Consider the following 22,683-nt stretch of genomic DNA (forward strand, 5'->3'; position numbering starts at 1 on the left):
CAGTCACGGGTGCACCTCAGCCACGCTAAAGGTACTAACCTATATCATATCCGCCATCGATAAAAGACAGTACTGTGCAGCCGTCTTCATCGACCTGGCCAAGGCTTTCGACTCTGTCAATCACCATATTCTTATCGGCAGACTCAGTAGCCTCGGTTTTTCTAATGACTGCCTTGCCTGGTTTTCCAACTACTTTGCAAACAGAGTTCAGTGTGTCAAATCGGAGGGCATGTTGTCTGGTCCTCTGGCAGTCTCTATGGAGGTGCCACAGGGTTCAATTCTCAGGCCGACCCTTTTCTCTGTATATATCAATGATGTTGCTCTTGTTGCGGGCGATTCCCTGATCCACCTCTACGCAGACGACACCATTCTGTATACTTCTGGCCCTTCCTTGGACACTGTGCTATCTAACCTCCAAACAAGCTTCAATGCCATACAACACTCCTTCCGTATCCTCCAACTGCTCTTAAACGCTAGTAAAACCAAATGCATGCTTTTCAACTGTTCGCTGCCTGCACACGCACGCCCGACTAGCATCACCACCCTGGATGGTTCCGACCTAGAATATGTGGACATCTATAAGTACCTAGGTGTCTGGCTAGACTGTAAACTCTCCTTCCAGACTCATATCAAACATCTCCAATCCAAAATCAAATCTAGAATCGGCTTACTATTTCACAACAAAGCCTCCTTCATTCACGCCACCAAACTTACCCTAGTAAAACTGACTATCCTACCGATCCTCAACTTCGGCGATGTCATCTACAAAATGGCTTCCAATACTCTACTCAGCAAACTGGATGCAGTTTATCAAAGTGCCATCCACTTTGTTACTAAAGCACCTTATACCACCCACCACTGCGACCTGTATGCCCTCGCTACATATTCGTCGCCAGACCCACTGGCTCCAGGTCATCTACAAGTCCATGCTAGGAAAAGCTCCGCCTTATCTCAGTTCACTGGTCACGATGGCAACACCCACCCGTAGCATACGCTCCAGCAGGTGTATCTCACTGATCATCCCTAAAGCCAACACCTCAATCGGCCGCCTTTTCTTCCAGTTCTCTGCTGCCTGTGACTGGAACTAATTGCAAAAATTGCTGAAGTTGGAGACTATCTCCCTTACTAATTTCAAACATCTGCTATCTGAGCAGCTAACCGATCGCTGCAGCTGTACATAGTCTATCGGTAAATAGCCCACCCACTTTTACCTACCTCATCCCCATACTGTTTTTATTTATTTACTTTTCTGCTCTTTTGCACATCAATATCTCTGCCTTCACATGACCATCTGATCATTTATCACTCGTGTTAATCTGCTAAATTGTAGTTATTTGCCTACCTTCTCATGCCTTTTGCACACAATATATATAGACTCCTTTTTTTAACTTAAAAAAAATATTCTACTGTGTTATTGACTTGTTTATTGTTTACTCCATGTGTAACTCTGTGTTGCTGTCTGTTCACACTGCTATGCTTTATCTTGGCCAGCTCGCAGTTGTAAATGAGAGCTTGTTCTCAACTAGCCTACCAGGTTTAATAAAGGTGAAATAAATAAATAAAATCAAAATTGCACCTTAAGCATGCAACAAAAAGAGAAGTGAATAATGAACGTTCATTTTCCCTTGCAAGATAAAGGCAGACAAGTTTTTAAAGACAAACCAGTGTTTTTCTCCATCTAATGAGATTAGAAACACCCGTGTCACCAAGCGTTCTCAATTACAGTATGTCTGAAGAAGTGGCCACTTCTCCCCCTTCTGGGAACTAACAGAAAGTGCTGACAGGGGAAAAGAACGTAGAGAGAGAAAAGGCTAATAAGTGAGTCTGTTCCAGAGAAAAAAATATTGCCCTTCCCATGCACCTAAATAAAGAGCTGGAAGGAAGATATCGTCTTGTTTGTTGAGTTCGTGTTGTGCAGTGAAACATAGGGAGTCTGACAAGCCATTGATCACTTCAGTTAGTTTCTTCATACAGTCTGACATGCATTGATCACTGCAGTTATGGTCTTCTCTCCATAGAGTGTGAGTCTTGTTTATGTTATTTGGGGTTAGGGTTGCCTAACCCGATGTCAGAAACACTTTTTTAACGTTTGAAATCTTTTGCTAAGTGGACATCTTGTGTGGTCGGCTCTCCTTTAGCTGGATGATGTGTCCAATGATGCTCACTCTGTCCAAGAGACAATCACATTCTGGAGCTTTGTACTAACATGACAATAGCAGTGTTCGAATACTCATACGAACCGCACTAATGCCAGCAGCATACCACCCTGCATACCACTGCTGGCTTGCTTCTGAAGCTAAGCAGGGTTGGTCCTGGTAAGTCCCTGGATGGGAGACCAGATGCTGCTGGAGGGCCTGTAGGAGGCACTCTTTTCTCTGGTCTAAAAAAAAAATCTAAAATAATATCCCAATTCCCCAGCCCAGTGTAGGGTGCCGTCTTTCAGATGTGGTGTTAAATGGATCTCCTGACTCTCTGGGGCCATTAAAGATCATAAGGCACTTATCGTAAGAGTAGGGGTGTTAACCCCGGTGTCCTGGCTAAATTCCCAATCTGGCCCTCAAACCATCATGGTCACCTAATAAGCCCCAGTTTATGATTGGCTCATTCACCCCCCTCCTCTCCCCTGTAACTATTCCCTAGGTCGTTGCTGTAAATGAGAACTGCTGTAAGTGTTCTCAGTCAATTTACCTGGTAAAATAACGGATAAAAAAAAAAAAACATAATATTTGTGACATGAATTGAGTATATAGAATGCTTATAGGGCATAGTATGCCAAAAGTTCCCGGATGTTGTACTAAATTCGCCAAGATATGAAGTTATGTGCTTTAGGGCCCATAATGCAATTATTCCGGAAATGGGCGTGGCTTCACATCTTTTTCAGAAATTGTCGGAAAATATCCAGCCGAAGTACGAGAGCGGATACAAATTCATTGTTTTAACTAATTATGACAATGTTCAGAAAATGTATCAATGTAATAAAGTAATGCCTTTTCAAATACGTTACCTTACACGTTATGTTGGCTGACAATTTGTTAGCTATTCTGTCCTTATGAACCACATAACATATCACACAGCAGTATGTACCGGTATGTTAGCTAGCTACCTAATGTTAGTTGGTTACTTATACATCAAATTCAACCTATAATTTAATTGTATTTTTATTTGGATTTCATGTAATGGATACAAAATAGTCCAAATTGGTAAAGAGAAATGAGGAAAAAAACTTATTTCAAAAAAATAAAAAACGGAAAAGTGGTGCGTGCATATGTGTTCACCCACTTTGCTATGAAGCCCCTAAATAAGATCTGGTGCAACCAATTACCTTCAGAAGTCACGTAATTAGTTAGATTGCAGCAGGTGGACTTTATTTAAGTGTCACATGATCTGTCATATGATCTCAGTGTATATATACACACCTGTTCTGAAAGGCGCCAGAGTCTGCAACACCACCAAGCAAGCGGCACCACCACCACCAAGCAAGCGGCACCACCACCACCACCACCACCAAGCAAGCGGCACCACCACCACCACCACCACCAAGCAAGCGGCACCACCACCACCACCACCAAGCAAGCGGCACCACCACCACCACCACCAAGCAAGCGGCACCACCACCACCAAGCAAGCGGCACCACCACCACCAAGCAAGCGGCACCACCACCACCAAGCAAGCGGCACCACCACCACCAAGCAAGCGGCACCACCACCAAGCAAGCGGCACCACCACCAAGCAAGCGGCACCACCACCAAGCAAGCGGCACCACCACCAAGCAAGCGGCACCACCACCAAGCAAGCGGCACCACCACCAAGCAAGCGGCACCATGAAGACCAAGGAGCTGTCCAAATAGGTAAAAAAAAAAAAATCAGAAATTTTGAACATCCAATGGTGCACCATTAAATCCATTATTAAAAAATTGAAAGAATATGGCACCAGAACAAACCTGCCAAGAGAGGGCTGCCCGCCAAAACTCACGGACCAGGCAAGGAGGGCATTAATCAGAGAGGCAACAAAGAGAACCCTGTAGGAGCTGCAAAGCTCCACAACGGATATTGGAGTATCTGTCCATAGGACCACTTGAAGCCGTACACTCCACAGAGCTTTATGGAAGAGTGGCCAGGAAAAAGCCATCGTTTAAAGAAAAAAATAAGCAAACATTTTTGGTGTTCGCCAAAAGCCATGTGGGAGACTCCCCAAACATAGGTACTCTGGTCAGATGGCTTTTTGGCCATCAAGGAAAACGCTATGTCTGGCTCAAACCCAATACCTCTCATCACCCAGAGAACACCATCATGGTGGTGGAAGCATCAGCAGGGACTGGGAAACTAATCAGAATAGAAGGAATGATGGATGGCTCTAAATACAGGGAAATTAATGAGGAAACCTGTTTCAGTCTTCCAGAGATTTGAGACTGTGATGGAGGTTCACCTTCCAGCAGGACAATTTGTTTTACCTTTATTTAACCAGGCAAGTCAGTTAAGAACAAATTCTTATTTTCAATGACGGCCTAGGAACAGTGGGTTAACTAGGAACAGTGGGTTAACTGCCTGTTCAGGGGCAGAACGACAGATTTGTACCTTGTCTGCTCGGGGGTTTGAACTTGCAACCTTCCGGTCACTGGTCCAACACTCTCTAACCACTATGCTACCCTGCCGCACCGACAATGACCTTAAGCGTACTGCTAAAGCAACACTTGAGTGGTATAAGGGGAAACATTTAAATGTCTTGGATTGGCCTAGAGCCTAAAGCCCAGGCCTCAATCCAATTTAGAATCTGTGGTATGACTTAAAGATTGCACCAGCGGAACCCATCCAACTTGAAGGAGCTGGAGAAGTTTTGCCTTGAAGAACCGGCAATAATCCCAGTGGCTAGATGTGCCAAGTTTATAGAGAAATAACCCAAGAGACTTGCAGCTGTAATTGCTGCAAAAGGTGGCTCTACAAAGTATTGACTTTGGGGGGGGGGGGGGTGAATAGTTATGCACGCTCAAGTTTTCTGTTTTTGTTGTCTTATTTCTTGCTTGTTTCGCAATAAAAAATATTTTGCATCTTTGAAGTGGTAGGCATGTTGTGTAAATCAAATTATACAAACCCCCAAAAATCTATTTTAATTCCAGGTTGTAAGGCAACAAAAATAGGAAAAATGCCGAGGGGGGGTCAATACTTTCGCAAGCCACTGTAGCTAGCAAAAGGTTGCATAGCAACTGCATCAACTTCCGGTAGACTGGCGAAGAGCTAGTATGCTCAACTGAAAGCATACTGTTTGTTTACAGTATACTAAAATTAACTAATAGTGTATATAGTATGTAGTATATACTCATTGGGTATGTAGTTTACAGTATGTTAGTATTACTTCAACTGATCATGTAAAGGTAAATGCCAAAATAAAGGAAACACCAAGATAGTGTCTTAATAGGATGTTGGGCCACCACATGCCGCCAGAACTGCTTCAATGCACCTTGGCATAAATTCTACAAGTGTCTGGAACTCTGTTGGAGTGACCTATTCTTCCATGAGATATTCCATAATTTGGTGTTTTGATGGTGGTGGAAAGTGCTCTCACGCGCTGCTCCAGAATCTCCCATAAGTGTTCAATTGGGTTGAGATTTGGTGCATGAGAGACACAGACGCGTACATGAAATCCCTTATGCTCCTTTGAGACACCTCTTTCAAAGTCACTTAGAAATGAGAAACTGGGCATTTTTATACATGATCCTAAGCATGATGGGATGTTAATTGCTTTTTTAACTTCGGAACTTTCAATATACTTTGTATCCCTCATTTACTCAAGTGTTTCTTTATTTGGCAGTTAGCTTTAGGTCATGCTGTATATCAGTGTTGTCCATCTCCGGTCCTCCAGTACCCCCAACAGCCCATCGCCAGTACCCCCAACAGCCCAGCTCCAGTCCTACAGTACCCCCAACAGCCCAAAATGTTGTTGTAGCCGTGGACAAAATCAACCGATTCAAATTGTCAAAGGCTTAGAAATTATTTGATATGTGCTTGTCCGGGGCCAAAACAAAAATATGTGCTGTTGGGGGTACTCAAGGACCGGAGTTGGGAAACACTGCTGTATATTATAGGAAGAATGATTAAACACGAGGGGTCAGAATATTCATAATTGACTCAAATTCTTCTGTGTTAAATACCTTTTTTCTCAATACCTCACTTTGGAATTAATATCTGATGAGGCCTGATAAATTTGTACATCCTGATTAATGACCGTGTTCACTCTCCGGTATTTCAATCATCATACACTACATGACCAAGAGTATGTGGACACCTGCTCGTCAAACATCTCATTCAAAAATCATGGGCATTAATATGGAGTTGGTCCCCTCTTTGCTACTCTAACAGCCTCTACTCCTATGGGAAGGCTTTCCACTAGATGTTGGAACATTGCTGCAGGGACTTGCTTTCGTTCAGCCACAAGCATTTATTAGGTTGGGCACTGGCTCAAAGTCGGCGTTCCATTTCATCCCATAGGTGTTCGATGGGGTTGAGGTCAGGGCTCTGTGCAGAACAGTCTAATTATTCTACACCGATCTCGACAAACCATTTCTGTATTGACCTCACTTTGTTTACGGAGGCATGCTAAAACTGGAAAGGGCCTTCCCCAAACTGTGGCCACAAAGTTGGAAGCACAGAATCATCTAGAATGTTGTAGTGTTACAATTTCCCTTCACTGGAGCTAAGGGGCCAACTCTGAACCATGAAAAACTGCCCCAGACCATTATTCATGCTCCACCAAACCTTACAGTTGGCAATATGCATTCAGGCAGGTAGTTTTCTCCTAGCATCCACATCTGCCAAAGCCAGATGGTGAAGCGTTATTCATCACTTCAGTGAATGCGTTTCCACTGCTCCAGAGTCCAATGGCAGTGAGCGTTACACCGCTCCAGCCATCGCTTGGCATTGCACATGGTCATCTTAGGCTTGTGTGCAGCTGCTCGGTCATGGAAACCTATTTAATGCAAATGAAAGGGAAATATGTGGATTTCCCTCAACTGCAAGATAAAGAATGTTTGGCTGATTTTATCTTCACCGTGGACATCATGGTCGTCATAAATGAACTGAATTCCAAACTACAATGGCAAGTGCCTTTTTGCGCATCAAATGTACAGCCTTGTAAAAGCCTTCAAGGGAAAATTACTCCTCCTGACCCGCCAAGTAGAAGCCAACAATCTCACCCACCTTGCGACACTACTAGTCTGTTCCCTCTCGGATGACCAGTGGGAGTATACATCGCTGCTGCATGCTTTGAACAGTGAGTTTTCTTGTCGTTTTGAGAATTTCAGAGTGTTGGAAAATGACATGTTGGTTTCCTCTACTTTCACCTTCAATGTGGATAACGCTTCCAATGACCTGCAACTTGAGCTCATTGATCTTCAGTCTGAGGCAGTGATTGGAGAGCTTTTCAAAACAATGTCACTGACAAGGTTCCATGCATCTCTCGATGAACAAAACATCCCAAAGATTAGGAGTCATTCTCAGAAGATGTTTGTGCTGTTTGGGTCAACCTATGTATGTGAACAGACATTTTCAGTGATTACATATATTTTTTTTTCAATATAACCTTTATTTAACTAGGCAAGTCAGTTAAGAACAAATTCTTATTTACAATGACGGCCTACCAGGGAACAGTGGGTTAACTGCCTTGTTCAGAGGCAGAACGACAGATTTTTACCTTGGCAGCTCGGGGATTTGATTCTGCAACCTTTCGGTTACTGGCCCAACGCTAGGCTACCTGCTGTTATATTTTTCATATATTTATTTATAACGTGTGGTTTTGGATTATTTGCATGCCCCTGCACGTGTTCTTGACAACACATTTTTGGTTTGAGTTTTCACTTTAAAGTGTAAATGTCTCTCTTTTACCAAACTAACTGCTTCTTTACATGTTGGTGTGAGATTTTGTAAAACCTCCCAACCGCTAGTACTGTATAGACTAATAAACCGCCCTTATCAACAAACTCTCACTGTGGAATAAGATGTTTATCCACATTTCTCCCTGCTATTTTCAAGGCACAGATCATCTCTTAATGACTCTTACCTCTCAGCAATCCTGCGCATAGCAATGTCAGAAACCTATACCGGACTTCACTGCTCTAGTCAATGCCCATCAGAGACTTCACTCCTCACCCTGATTGAGTAGTTTAAATGTAATGTTGAGCTCTCTCTTTGTCTTTTTGTTCATACCCATTAACGAGTTCTGTCTGTGGTGCTGAATGCACAGTATACTTTTCCCTCTGTGTAGTTCATTGCATGTTTAATAATTAAAATACCTACCAAAAGGAGAACATGGATGTGGTTTATTTCTGTGCATGTTAAAAAAGTTAAATAAGTAGCATATCTGGAAGTGATTTACAGTAGATATACCTGTCAACACAGTCATACACATGATGTATAATCCTGTAATATTATTCTGGCATGCGATGGCAAAAATATATTCTAATGTAGCCCTCCATGGAAAATAATTTTCCAGGCCTGATATAGGGGATAGGATGTCATTAAGGACTCATGCAAAGACTTATGTGACAGTGCGTGAACACAAACAGCACTCTGGATGATAAACACGCATTATGATCAAACGGGATCTCCGGCAGTGTGCCAGTTTGGTATTGGAATATAGATTTATGCATACAGTGCATTCGGAAAGTATTAAGATCCCTTGACTTTTTCCACATTTTGTTCCACATTTTAGCCTTGTTCTAAAATGATTTATAAATAAAACATGTTCCTCATCAATCTACACACATTACCCCATTATGACAAAGTGAAAACACATTTTTTGAAATGTTTGCAAATTTATTACAAATAAAAAACAGAAATACCTTATTTAAGTATTCAGACCCTTTGCTATGAGACTCGAAACCTGCTCCAGACCGCTCAGGACCTCAGACTGGGGCAAAGGTTCACCTTCCAACAGGACAACAAGCCTAAGCACATAGCCAAGACAACGCAGGAGTGGCTTCGCGACAAGTCTCTGAATGTCCTTGAACGGCCCAGCCAAAACCTGGACTTGAACCCGACCGAACATCTCGGGAGAGACCTAAAAATAGCTTTGTAGCGACACTCCCCATTCTTCCTTGAGAGGATTTGCAGAGAAGAATGGGAGAAACTCCCTAAATACAGGAGTGCCAAGCTTGTAATGTCACGCCCAAGAAGACTCGAGGCTGTAATAGCTGCCAAATGTGCTTCAACAAAGTACTGACTAAATGGTATGAATACTTATGTAAATCTGATATTTCAGTTTTTTTATTCATATAAATTAGCAAATATTTAAAAATACAGTATTTGCTTTGTCATTATGCGGTATTGTGTGTAAATTTGATCAATTTTAGAATAAGGCTGTAACATTGACACCCCTAAAGATTCTAGCAGACAATGACTACTTCAAGCCTTGTGACTCTACACATTTGTTGGAAGCATTTGCAGTTTGTTTTGGTTGTATTTCAGATTATTTTGTGCCCAATGGAAATTAATGGTAAATAATGTATTGTCATTTTGGAGTCACATTTATTGTAAATAAGAATATTATCAGTTTCTGAACACTTCTACAGTCGTGGCCAAAAATTTTGAGAATTACACAAATATTAATTTTCACAAAGTCTGCTGCCTCAGTTTGTATGATGGCAATTTGCATATACTCCAGAATGTTATGAAGAGTGATCAGATGAATTGCAATTAATTGCAAAGTCCGTCTTTGCTATGCAAATGAACTGAATCCCCCAAAAACATTTCCACTGCATATCAGCCCTGCCACAAAAGGACCAGCTGACATAATGTCAGTGATTATCTCGTTAAAACAGGTGTGAGTGTTGACGAGGACAAGGCTGGAGATCACTCTGTCATGCTGTTTGATTTCGAATAACAGACTGGAAGCTTCAAAAGGAGGGTGGTGCTTGGAATCATTGTTCTTCCTCTGTCATCCATGGTTACCTGCAAGGAAACACGTGCCGCCATCATTGCTTTGCACAAAAGGGCTTCACAGGCAAGGATATTGCTGCCAGTAAGATTGCACCTAAATCAACCATTTATTGGATCATCAAGAACTTCAAAGAGAGCGGTTCAATTGTTGTGAAGAAGGCTTCAGGGTGCCCAAGAAAGTCCAGCAAGCGCCAGGACCGTCTCCTAAAGTTGATTCAGCTGCGGGATCGGGGCACCACCAGTACAGAGCTTGCTCAGGAATGGCAGCAGGCAGGCGTGAGTGCATCTGCATGCACAGTGAGGCGAAGACTTTTGGAGGATGGCCTGGTGTCAAGAAGGGAAGCAACGAAGCCACTTCTCTCCAGGAAAAACATCAGGGACAAACTGATATGCTGCACAATTTACAGGGATTGGACTGCTGAGGACTGGGATAAAGTCATTTACTCTGATGAATCCCCTTTCCGATTGTTTGGGGCATCCGGAAAAAAGCTTGTCTGGAGAAGACAAGGTGAGCGCTACCATCAGTCCTGTATTATGCAACAGTAAAGCATCCTAAGACCTTTCATGTGTGGGGTTGCTTCTCAGCCAAGGGAGTGGGCTCACTCACAATTTTGCCAAAGAACACAGCCATGAACAAAGAATGGTACCAACACATCCTCCGAGAGCAACTTCTCCCAAACATCCAGGAACAGTTTGGTGACGAACAATGCCTTTTCAAATCCTGCAGTGCCAGACGTGTCCCCCTGCTTAAGCCAGTACATGTCCAGACCCATCTGAAGTTTGCTAGAGAGCATTTGGATGATCCAGAAGAAGATTGGGAGAATGTCATATGGTTAGATGAAACCAAAATAGAACTTTTTGGTAAATACTAAACTCGTTGTGTTTGGAGGACAAAGAATGATGAGTTGCATCGAAATAACACCATACCTACTGTGAAGCATGGGGGTGGAAACATCATGCTTTGGGGCTGTTTTTCTGCAAAGGGACCAGGGCGACTGATCCGTGTAAAGGAAAGAATGAATGGGGCCATGTATCGTGAGACTTTGAGTGAAAACCTCCTTCCATCAGCAAGGGCATTGAAGATGAAACGTGGCTGGGTCTTTCAGCATGACAATGATCCCAAACACACCGACCGGGCAATGAAGGAGTGGCTTCGTAAGAAGCATTTCAAGGTCCTGGAGTGGCCTCGCCAGTCTCCAGATCTCAACCCCATAGAAAATCTTTGGAGGGAGTTGAAAGTCCGTGTTGCCCAGCAACAGCCCCAAAACATCACTGCTCTTGAGGAGATCTGCATGGAGGAATGGGCCAAAATACCAGCAACAGTGTGTGAAAACCTTGTGAAGACTTACAGAAAACGTTTGACCTCTGTCATTGCCAACAAAAGGGTATATAACAAAGTATTGAGATAAACTTTTGTTATTGACCAAATACTTATTTTCCACCATAATTTGCAAATTCATAAAAAATCCTACAATGTGATTTAACTGGATTTTTTTTCTCATTTCGTCTGTCATAGTTGAAGTGTACCTATGATGAAAGTTACAGGCCTCTCTCATCTTTTTAAGTGGAAGAACTTGCACAACTGGTGGCTGACTAAATAATATTTTGCCCCACTATACATTTTTTTCAAAAGGCACACATAGCCAACATATCAATGCATACACACAAACTATCTAGGTCAAATATGGGAGAGGCATTGTGCCGTGAGGTGTTGCTTTATCTGTAAAAAATAAAATAAAAATGTTCCATGCAATAATGGCTCTATATAATACTGTACACATTCTTGAATTTGTTCTGGATTTGGGGACTGTGAAAATACCCCAGGTGGCATGTCTGGTGGGGTAAGTGTGTGTGCGTCAGAGCTGTGTGTAAGTTGACTATGCAAACAATTTGTGATTTTCAACATATTGTTTCTTATAAAAAGAAATGATGCAGTCAGTCTCCCCTCAACTCTTAGCCAAGAGAGACTGGAATGCACAGTTTTTACATCAGCCCTCTGATTACAATGAAGAGCAAGACGTGCCGCTCTGTTCTGGGCCAGCTGCATCTTAACTAGGTCTTGCTTTGCTGCACTTGAACGTATGACAGGACAATAATCAAGATACATTTTTTTTTAAATAGAGCCTGCAGGAATTGCTTTGTGTAGTTTCAAAAAAGCAGAGCATCTCTTTATTACGGACAGACTTCTCCCCGTCTTTACAACCATTGAATCTATATGTTTTGACCATGACAGTTTACAATCTAAGGTAACGCCAAGTAATTTAGTCTCCTTAACTTGTTCAACAGCCACACCATTCATTACCAGATTGGTTTCAGTGACTTCATTAGCTGTGGTTGCTGATGCGTATAGTTGAATCATCAGCATACATGGACACACATGGTTTGTTTAATGCCAATGGCAGGTCATTGGTAAAAATATAAATTAGTAGAGGGCCTAGAGAGCTGCCCTGCAGTACACCACACTTTACATGTTTGACATTAGAGAAGCTTCCATTAAAGAAAACCCTCTGAGTTCTATTAGATAGCTATGAATCCACAATCTTCTTATCAATTTATTACAACCAGTCATCAGTCATTTGTGTCAGTGCAGTACATGTCGAGTGCCCTTCTCTATAAGCGTGCTGAAAGTCTGTTGTTACTTTGTTTACAGAGAAATCACATTTATTTGGTCAAACACATTTTCCAACAGTTTGATAAGAGCTGGCAGCAAGCTTATAGGTCTGCTGTTAGAACCAATAAAGGCCACTTTACCATTCTTTGGGTAGCGGAATTACTTTGGCTTCCCTCCAGGCCAGAGGACAAAGACTTTCCTCTAGGCTCAGATAAAAGATATGACAGATAGGAGTGGCCATAGAGTCAGCAACCATCTTCAGTATATATCCATCTAAGTTGTCAATGCCAGGAGGTTTGTCAATATTGATAAATAACAATAATTTTTCCACATCTCCCGAACCAACTTTACAAAATTCAAACTTGCAATGTTTTTCTTTGATTATTTGTTATTTTATGCATGAATACGATGGCTCACTGTTCGTTGTTGGCATTCCCTGCCTAAGTTTGCCCACTTGCCAATGAAGTAATAATTTAAATAATTGGCCACATCAAATGTTTTGTGATGAAGAGGCCATCTGATTCGATGAAAGTTGGAGTTCAATTTGTGTTTCTGACCATAATTTCATTTAAAGTACTCAATATTTTTCCCATCATTCTTTATATCATTGATATTGCCTTCATAATACAGTTTTGGCTTATTTTTGTTGAGTTTCGTCACACCATTTCTCAATTTTGCAGTAAGTTAGCCAGTCAGATGTGCAGCCAGACGTAGCCACTCCTTTTGTCCCATCTCAACCATTCAGTTTTTAAATTCCTCATCAATCCATGGAGCCTTAAGTTCTAACAGGTGCATGTTTAGTCATTCAAAATCATGTCAACCCCTATTATTTCCATGTAATTTATGTAACTTGTTAAGACACATTTTACTCCTGAACTAATTTAGGCTTGCTTAAACAGAGGGGCTGGATACTTATGCAACGACTATGTTTTAGTTATCAAATTTGTTATTTATCTTAAAAATAACAACTTTTCTTCCACTTTTTGACAAAGTATTGTGTGTAGATTATTGAAAAAAAAAGACAATTAAATCAATTTTAATCCCACATTGTAACACATTTTTTTAAAGAAATCCAAAGGAGGTGTAGACTTTTACCACTTCTTTCCCTGCCATTTAGGATACCATAATTAGTACATTAAATCCCAGCCAATCCAGACTAATCTTGTTGGGATTCAAGTGCCCTCAGTCCCTCAGCTCAGGGACCTTAAACCAAGGCAGGATAGAGGGATGACTAAGAAAGGAGAGCTAGACATTGTGAGTTTTTTTCCCCCCAAACTTTGTTTACACAAACAGCACTCTGTTTACATATTACGTTTTCCCCTCCACTGAGCTCGCCGCGAGGTGCGTTCCTCCCCGTTGATGGATGAGCTGCGCTTGGCGAGGAAGAGCCGCTCGCTGTGGAGCAGCGTGTTACCGTGACAAGCCACAGAGAGCCGTCACTCACCCCTCTGTCCTGCACACAAGTGTGTACATGGAAAGGGATCACTGCAACTTACATTTACACATACCTGTTGGAAGGAGATTGAGAGGCGAAAAATGAATATTATAATGCAAACAGTAAATAGATTTCAACAATCAGTCATTAGATTTACTGTAATGAGCTTTCCTTTTGACGTTATTAAAATGTTTGCCCTGAAGCACAGTAAACACTGTCCCTGTGTGTTTTACCTGCTGCCTCCAGTGACAGTGTTAACTTAGCGGGATCAGAGTAGTGCACTTACTTACTCTGTTAGGCCCCCTCTGAGTACTGAGTCAACAACAAGATGCAGTTCACAGGACCAGGGGGAGTACTTTACAACTCAGTGTGGGGTGAAAACACACACACACACACATTCAGGGTCTCACACTCAGTCATCTGTGTTCTTGATATGTTATCGTGTTAGTATAGACAAGGTCCCTCTATCTTTCTCCATTCACTTGTGTTCCTCTATATGCACCTGATTTTAATTACCTCCTTTAACTTGATCATTTTGGCAAGTTCAGGTGACTCTGTATTAATTGTATCACTTTGTTGTGAAGTCATCTCTATTCTATTTCTTTTCTTAATTTGATCAATGTGTTTGTTTAATTAGTTGTTTGTATTCCAGTATTGGCCTGAGAGAGATAATCACATTATGCTCAATCTCCCTTCCTCTCTCCTTTTCTTTTCTTCCCTAGTCTCCATCCCATGGTGGTGTCAGTGGTGGGTGGTCTCTGTCGGAGCTGGACATTCTTCTCCTGGCGGGCACGGCTGGCCACACCCTCAGCCTGTCGGCCAGCAGCTTCGTGGAGGAGGAGCACCAGGTCTGGTACTTCCTGCTTAACACCCTCTGCCTGGTCGTCTTCCAAGACGTCTGTCGCAAGTACTTCCGGGAGCGCCGTGCCAACTTTGGGAGCTTGGAGGGCGAAGACTACCTCCTCCCCTCCAATGAGGAGGACGCGGTTGCCTCACCGTTAGCTGATTTGGGGGTGACGGATGCAGGTTCGGAGAAGTGGCTGGCCTTGGCTACCCCACCGCTCACCCTGGCGTGTTGTCGTCTGCTGCGCTCGCTCAACCAGACCGGGGTGCAGTGGGCTCACCTGCCTGACCTGGGACACTGGCTCAATAGGTGGGTGTGCTGAAGTTTGATACTTACTGTGTATTGTTGTGTTGTGTGTTACTTCACTCAGGATGAATGTTGCCATAAGCAGAGCTCCATACACTACTATATACTGTAGTGCAAGTTGAATATATTAAAATTTCTTCATTTGCAGCAGCCTTTTTTAGTTAGCTTTTTGCCTGTTCATATCTTTTGCCCAATTAATAAAAATTCTGGGTACACACGGCAAACATTTTGCACCCCACTGCTTTGTAAGGCCATCGGCAGTGATCCCCCCCCCCACCCCGGGCCTCTTTTCCAGCATTCATGGATTTTGACGCTGCATTGTTACTGAATGTCAACTTTACTACTGAGTGTTGCACACAGCACTAGAGAGCCTCATTAGCTTTTGAAGGACCCAAGTCGGAGTACCTGTTCTAGAGGGCTGACTCACCGGCAGTACTAAGGTTGTCGCCCCAGAGTTGGTTGACTGCTGTATACTGAATCAAAATATTAACGCAACATGAAAAGTTTTGGTCCCATGTTTCATGAGCTGAAATTCAAGGGCCCAGAAATGTTCCATACGCACAAAAAGCTAATTTATCTCTAATTTTGTGGACACATTTGTTTACATACCTGTTACTGAGCATTTCCCCTTTGCCAAGCTAATCCATCCACTGCAGACCATGGTGTAACCATGCCAGCCCAGGTCCTCCACATCAGGCTTCTTCACCTGCGGGATCGTCTGATACCAGCAACCCGGACAGCTTATGAAACTGAGGAGTATTGCTGTCTGTAATAAAGCCCTTTTGTTGGGAAAAATGTATTCTGATTGGCGGGGCCTGGCTCCCCAGTGGGTGGGCCTATGCCATCCAAGGCCCACCCACGGCTCCACCCCTGCCCTGTCTTGTGATATCCATAGATTAGGGCCTAATTTATTTATTTCAATGGGCTGATTTCCTTATATGAACTGTGACTCAGTAAAATCGTTTGAATTGTTGCATGCGTTTATATTTATGATCAGTATACAAAAGGAAGTGCCCATGGTATTGTTCCATAAAACTCAACCTTGTCTTAGCCCCCCTGAGACAGCTCCTTATCTCCTCCTTGTTTCCAACATGATTTCTCTCCATTCTGTTGACCTATGGTCATTTTCATCTGGTTGTCTTTGCTGCATCTTACTCACTCAGGAATCAGGTTAACTTGCTTCATTGTCTAGCCAATAGGCCCTGGTTCCGACTGGGAGACCAGCCCGGACTGGGGCGCAGGTAGCCTTGTGGTTAGAGCATTGGGCCAGTAACCAAAAAGGTTGTGAGATCAAATCCCCGAGATGACAAGGTAAAAATCTGTCTTTCTGCCCCTGAACAAGCCACTGTTCCTAGGCTGTCATTGTAAATAAGAATTTGTTCTTAACTGACTTGCCTAGTTAAATAAAGGTCAAATAAATAAATAAAAACTTAGTGGTAAACACCCAGGAAGTTTTTTTATCTCTATTAAATCAGCACTATTATTTAATCAGCGCAGACTATTTATGTGACTAAACTAGACAAAAAAGAGCAGCAAAAATGAACGCTGTTGTTAAGAAGCTGCTTTTGTTTATTTTTGACCATTTTAATTGAAAACAATCACAGTAATAGTCAGTAGCCAGTCAGACATAATAGTCAGTAGCTTCTTAACAACTGTGATTGTTTTCAATTAAAATGGTCAAAAATAAACAAAAGTAGCTTCTTAACAACAGCGTTCATTTTTGCTGCTATTTTTGTCTAGTTTATTGTCCTTGGTGTGGACAGCCCTTTCAGTCACATAATAGTCATATTGAATTCCTTGGTGTGGATGGCCCTTTAGTCACATAATAGGCAGTGCATTGTTTTGTCAGGCAGGCCAAAACTCAATCCCACAAAAACAGGCTGAAACTTCAGGTGGTCTTTTCAAACAGCTCTTGCACTAAAAGGCATTATCGTAATTTTCAAAATTAATTTCATTCCAACCTCATAGTGTGGAAATGTATACAAAACAAAGGAAAATCACATTTTTGACTGCACTGTGCCTTTAAACAGCTACAACATAGTGAAGTTTTAGCTTGCCAGAAAACTTAGGAGATCATTACCAAGCTTCTTTGTAGTGTTGCCCTGGTAAAGCAGTCCTTAGGGCTCTTAAGACATAAGGTGATCATACTGTAAATGGATATGACAAGTCATATAATGCAGTATGGCATCATCATAATGCCTTATACTCATGGTCTCTGAGTAAGGTGTTAGGAATGTTTCAATAAAATTGTGACATTCAAATGTGTGGCTCTAAAAAAGTGGGTGAGCTTCTGAACATACAGAGAACTCAGTGAGCCCCCCAGTACCTTGGCAAAGGATCTAGGCTAGTGAATGAAAGAACATTCCTTGTTTAGACCAAGAGAAAATGCATAGAGTGTTATCCATTAGAGCCTGCTACCTTACCTTATTATATCTGCAGCACCATAATGGTAGCTAGTTTCCTCACATCAAGGTTATAAATAAAAGTGGAGTAACTCCCATAGGAGCTAAAAGAAATGAGTCATATCCTTGGCTGTCTCTGCAGGTAGCATTAGGCTGTTCCTTTCTATTGTATGTTGAAAGCCTCTCTTCGGCTGCCCTGTAATTCTAAAGTGAAGAAAGCTCAAGGCAGATTTTAGGGCCAAGATAACAAGCCTAGATAGCCTCTGAATCCGAGCCCAAATCAGATTATCAGTGGACCGCCGTACATTCGGATTCACTCAACGATGTACAAAAAAACCTTGTGTGGCAGAAAGTTTGCGGAACCTTCAGCGAACCCGTTGTTCTCATTTTGAACCCAAGGTTTTTCTGTCCATTAGCATTCTCACGGCTCCACAAGTAACAAGATGAATGCCTTGTGCTGGGGGCACTGGGTTCAGAGTATTGTGGATTTAGAATTAGCTGACCTTTTTCCTGTCTGCCGTTGCCCCCTTTTCCTATATTCCCTCTGCTCTATGCTGTGTGGGTAATGAGCTCCGGCATCGTTCCTTCTTCAAGGTGCCTGTCTGTTCCCCTTACCCAACCCAACCCCCTGCCCTGATACCAGGGCTATACTGTCCTTCTGGCATATCTAGGCTGCATCTCAATAGTTGATTGTGGCTTCCTCTTCCTTTTTCTCCTCTCTTTCAAATGCATTGATATGAATGCAAAGAAGGGTAGATGAAAGCACAAAAGTATATGCTTTTGTTATCACCAGTCAAGTTATTTCTCATCAGGGTAGATCATGTGGAGGAAAGGAGACAAAGCAAGTTCCTTCAAGTTATTGTACTCCCTTACTCTATTGCTTCCCTGAAATGTTCTCTTCCTCCCTGAGATGTTCTCTTTGGTCCTTGAGATGTTCTCTTCCTCCCTGAGATGTTCTCTTTGGTCCTTGAGATGTTCTCTTCCTCCCTGAGATGTTCTCTTTGGTCCTTGAGATGTTCTCTTCCTCCCTGAGATGTTCTCTTTGGTCCCTGAGATGTTCTCTTTGGTTCCTGAGGTGTTCTCTTTGGTCCCTGAGATGTTCTCTTTGGTCCCTGAGATGTTCTCTTTGGTCCCTGAGATGTTCTCTTTGGTCCCTGAGATGTTCTCTTTGGTCCCTGAGATGTTCTCTTTGGTCCCTGAGATGTTCTCTTTGGTCCCTGAGATGTTTTCTTTGGTCCCTGAGATGTTTTCTTTGGTCCCTGAGATGTTTTCTTTGGTCCCTGAGATGTTCTCTTTGGTCCCTGAGATGTTCTCTTTGGTCCTTGAGATGTTCTCTTTGGTTCCTGAGATGTTCTCTTTGGTCCCTGAGATGTTCTCTTTGGTCCCTGAGATGTTCTCTTTGGTCCCTGTGAATAAGGACAAAAAATCAAACACCCCAAAGCCTAACCTAATCCTAGCTCCTAACCCTAAAACTAACCCTAACTCCTCACCATAAACCTAATACTAACCTTAACACTAATTCTAAACCTAAACCCTCTAGATATAGCATTTGGCCTTGTGAGGGGACTAACAAAATGTCTCCAGTTGGTCCATTTTTTGTATTTTTACTATTCTTATGGGGACTTCTGGTCCCCACAAGTATAGTTAAACATGTACACACACCTCCACCCAGACAAATCCAGCTCATGCGCTCCGTCAGCAGCAGATTTGAATTTAGAATGGGAATTTAGAATGGAAAATTAATGTGTTTATGCAACAAATGTTGGTGCATCGAACCGAATCACATCGATTCATTCCTCTAATCAAACCGAATCGCACCGAATCGTTTCAAACTAAAATGTATCATTCCTGTATTGTATTAGAGCCCATATACAGTGCCTTGCGAAAGTATTCGGCCCCCTTGAACTTTGCGACCTTTTGCCACATTTCAGGCTTCAAACATAAAGATATAAAACTGTTTTTTTTGTGAAGAATCAACAACAAGTGGGACACAATCATGAAGTGGAACGACATTTATTGGATATTTCAAACTTTTTTAACAAATCAAAAACTGAAAAATTGGGCGTGCAAAATTATTCAGCCCCTTTACTTTCAGTGCAGCAAACTCTCTCCAGAAGTTCAGTGAGGATCTCTGAATGATCCAATGTTGACCTAAATGACTAATGATGATAAATACAATCCACCTGTGTGTAATCAAGTCTCCGTATAAATGCACCTGCACTGTGATAGTCTCAGAGGTCCGTTAAAAGCGCATAGAGCATCATGAAGAACAAGGAACACACCAGGCAGGTCCGAGATACTGTTGTGAAGAAGTTTAAAGCCGGATTTGGATACAAAAAGATTTCCCAAGCTTTAAACATCCCAAGGAGCACTGTGCAAGCGATAATATTGAAATGGAAGGAGTATCAGACCACTGCAAATCTACCAAGACCTGGCCGTCCCTCTAAACTGTCAGCTCATACAAGGAGAAGACTGATCAGAGATGCAGCCAAGAGGCCCATGATCACTCTGGATGAACTGCAGAGATCTACAGCTGAGGTGGGAGACTCTGTCCATAGGACAACAATCAGTCGTATATTGCACAAATCTGGCCTTTATGGAAGAGTGGCAAGAAGAAAGCCATTTCTTAAAGATATCCATAAAAAGTGTTGTTTAAAGTTTGCCACAAGCCACATGGGAGACACACCAAACATGTGGAAGAAGGTGCTCTGGTCAGATGAAACCAAAATTGAACTTTTTGGCAACAATGCAAAACGTTATGTTTGGCGTAAAAGCAACACAGCTCATCACCCTGACCACACCATCCCCACTGTCAAACATGGTGGTGGCAGCATCATGGTTTGGGCCTGCTTTTCTTCAGCAGGGACAGGGAAGATGGTTAAAATTGATGGGAAGATGGATGGAGCCAAATACATCACCATTCTGGAAGAAAACCTGATGGAGTCTGCAAAAGACCTGAGACTGGGACAGAGATTTGTCTTCCAACAAGACAGTGATCCAAAACATAAAGCAAAATCTACAATGGAATGTTTCAAAAATAAACATATCCAGGTGTTAGAATGGCCAAGTCAAAGTCCAGACCTGAATCCAATCGAGAATCTGTGGAAAGAACTGAAAACTGCTGTTCACAAATGCTCTCCATCCAACCTCACTGAGCTCGAGTAGTTTTGCAAGGAGGAATGGGAAAAAATTTCAGTCTCTCGATGTGCAAAACTGATAGAGACATACCCCAAGCGACTTACAGCTGTAATCGCAGCAAAAGGTGGCGCTTCAAAGTATTTACTTAAGGGGGCTGAATAATTTTGCATGCCCAATTTTTCAGTTTTTGATTTGTTAAAAAAGTTTGAAATATCCAATAAATGTCGTTCCACTTCATGATTGTGTCCCACTTGTTGTTGATTCTTCACAAAAAAATACAGTTTTATATCTTTATGTTTGAAGCCTGAAATGTGGCAAAAGGTTGCAAAGTTCAAGGGGGCCAAATACTTTCGCAAGGCACTGTATCTAGATACGTATATAGAATCATCTTGAAAAGGAAAATTTGCACGTCCCTAGTAAATTTGCCATTCTTAATACCCCCTCCAATTTTACAATGTATGCCTGTGGTGTGAGTCCAAGGAAATAACCTGGAATTGCACTAAACTCCACAAGAAATATCTTAATGCATACAATATAGCTTCTACCCACAAGCCATAAGACTGCTGAACAATTAATCAAATGGCCACCGGACTATTACATTGACCCCCCCATTTGTTTTGTACACTGCTGCTACTCACTGTTTTATTATCTATGCATAGTCACTTCACCCCTCCTATATGTACGAATGACCTCTAACCTGTATCCTCGCACTCTGACTCGGTACTGGTACCCCCTTGTATAAAGCCTCGTTATGTTATTGTGTTACTTTTTACTTTAGTTTATATGGTAAATATTTTCTTAACTCTTCTGGAACTGCACTGTTGGTTAAGGGCTTGTAAGTAAGCATTTAATGGTAAGCCCTACACTTGTTGTATTTGGCGCATGTGACAAAGTTTGATTTGATTGTTTTCATTTTTGAATGTTCATCGGAACAAAGTCAAATAAATTTTTTAAAACAGATGTGTAACAAATTAATTGTGAAATTAGTGCAATTACTCACTAACTCTAGTGTGTAATTAGTGCAGTTTGAAGTGGTTTAAATGTATATCGGTTCTGTCTCTGTAGCTTCGAACACAAGATGGTGCTATCCTTGTTCGCCGCCTTGTCATTGGCTCTGATCTACTTCCTGGTCCAGCGGAGATGTTCCTGGGTGTCCAAGATTGCCCTGGCCCTTGGCCTTCTGGGTGTATACAGCTACCGGGCGGCGGTGGGCAACGTTGTGTTTCCGTGGCAACATGGTGGTGGAAACATGTCCAAGTAAGTTTTCGCAGACTGGGTGTACAAAACATTATGAACACCTGTTCTTTCCAGATGAAAGCTATGATCCCTTATTGATGTCACTTGTTAAATCCACTTCAATCAGTGTAGATGAAGGGGAGGAGATGGGTTAAAGAAGGATTTTTAATCCTTGAGACATGTATGTGTGACATTGAGGGTGAATGGGCAAAACAAAAGATTTAAGTGCCTTTAAACAGAGAATGGAAGTAGGTGCCAGACATCTAAAATAAAAAATAAAAATGCTGTGTTGTATTTCCCTGTTTTTCTTGCCATTTGATATGTGATCACATCATGGCTCGTTAATGAAGGCTATACCTTAAGGCCTACATCAGCATAAAGTACACAGCAAGGCCACAGAGGGGAAAAAACAACCTTTCAATCATTTGTAGCCAAGTAACCCAAGGGGAAAACTGCTTTGAAACCCCTTATTGCTGTCTGATTAGAGATCATTGTGCTCATGTCCTTAGCCTGGCCCTTTCTGTATCAAGGTGATTAATGGTCCAATCAGAGAGGCTGATCGCTTTGTTTACCCCCGTGCTTTTGATTTCTAATGACCAAATGTGGAGCTCCTTTGCTCTGCCACTTGGCTCAATCCCTCCCTATCACCAGCCAGCTAATCAACCCTTAGTACCCAGCCAGCTGCATCTTGTCCACAGCCCCGTTGACTGTGAGAGCATAATAATGAGTGTTCAGGTGCTGCTGCCCAGTTATCCTACTCCCCTTCCTCGTCTTTTACTAGAC

General features: G+C 42.2%; 1 protein-coding gene across 2 annotated transcripts in view; it reads left to right on the forward strand.

The window, feature by feature from the left end:
• The window catches only part of LOC135526522 (GPI ethanolamine phosphate transferase 2-like), a 122,146-nt gene that overhangs the window by 74,820 nt on the left and 24,643 nt on the right, over positions 1-22,683 (forward strand). For both annotated transcript variants that reach the window (XM_064954977.1, XM_064954979.1), the window contains 2 exons: positions 14,697-15,127; positions 21,730-21,921. In XM_064954977.1, coding sequence (XP_064811049.1) covers positions 14,697-15,127; positions 21,730-21,921 — 623 coding nt within the window. The remainder of the gene's footprint in view (positions 1-14,696; positions 15,128-21,729; positions 21,922-22,683) is intronic.

The sequence above is a fragment of the Oncorhynchus masou genome, chromosome 32 (assembly GCF_036934945.1).
Source record: "Oncorhynchus masou masou isolate Uvic2021 chromosome 32, UVic_Omas_1.1, whole genome shotgun sequence".
Taxonomy (NCBI): Eukaryota; Metazoa; Chordata; class Actinopteri; order Salmoniformes; family Salmonidae; genus Oncorhynchus; species Oncorhynchus masou.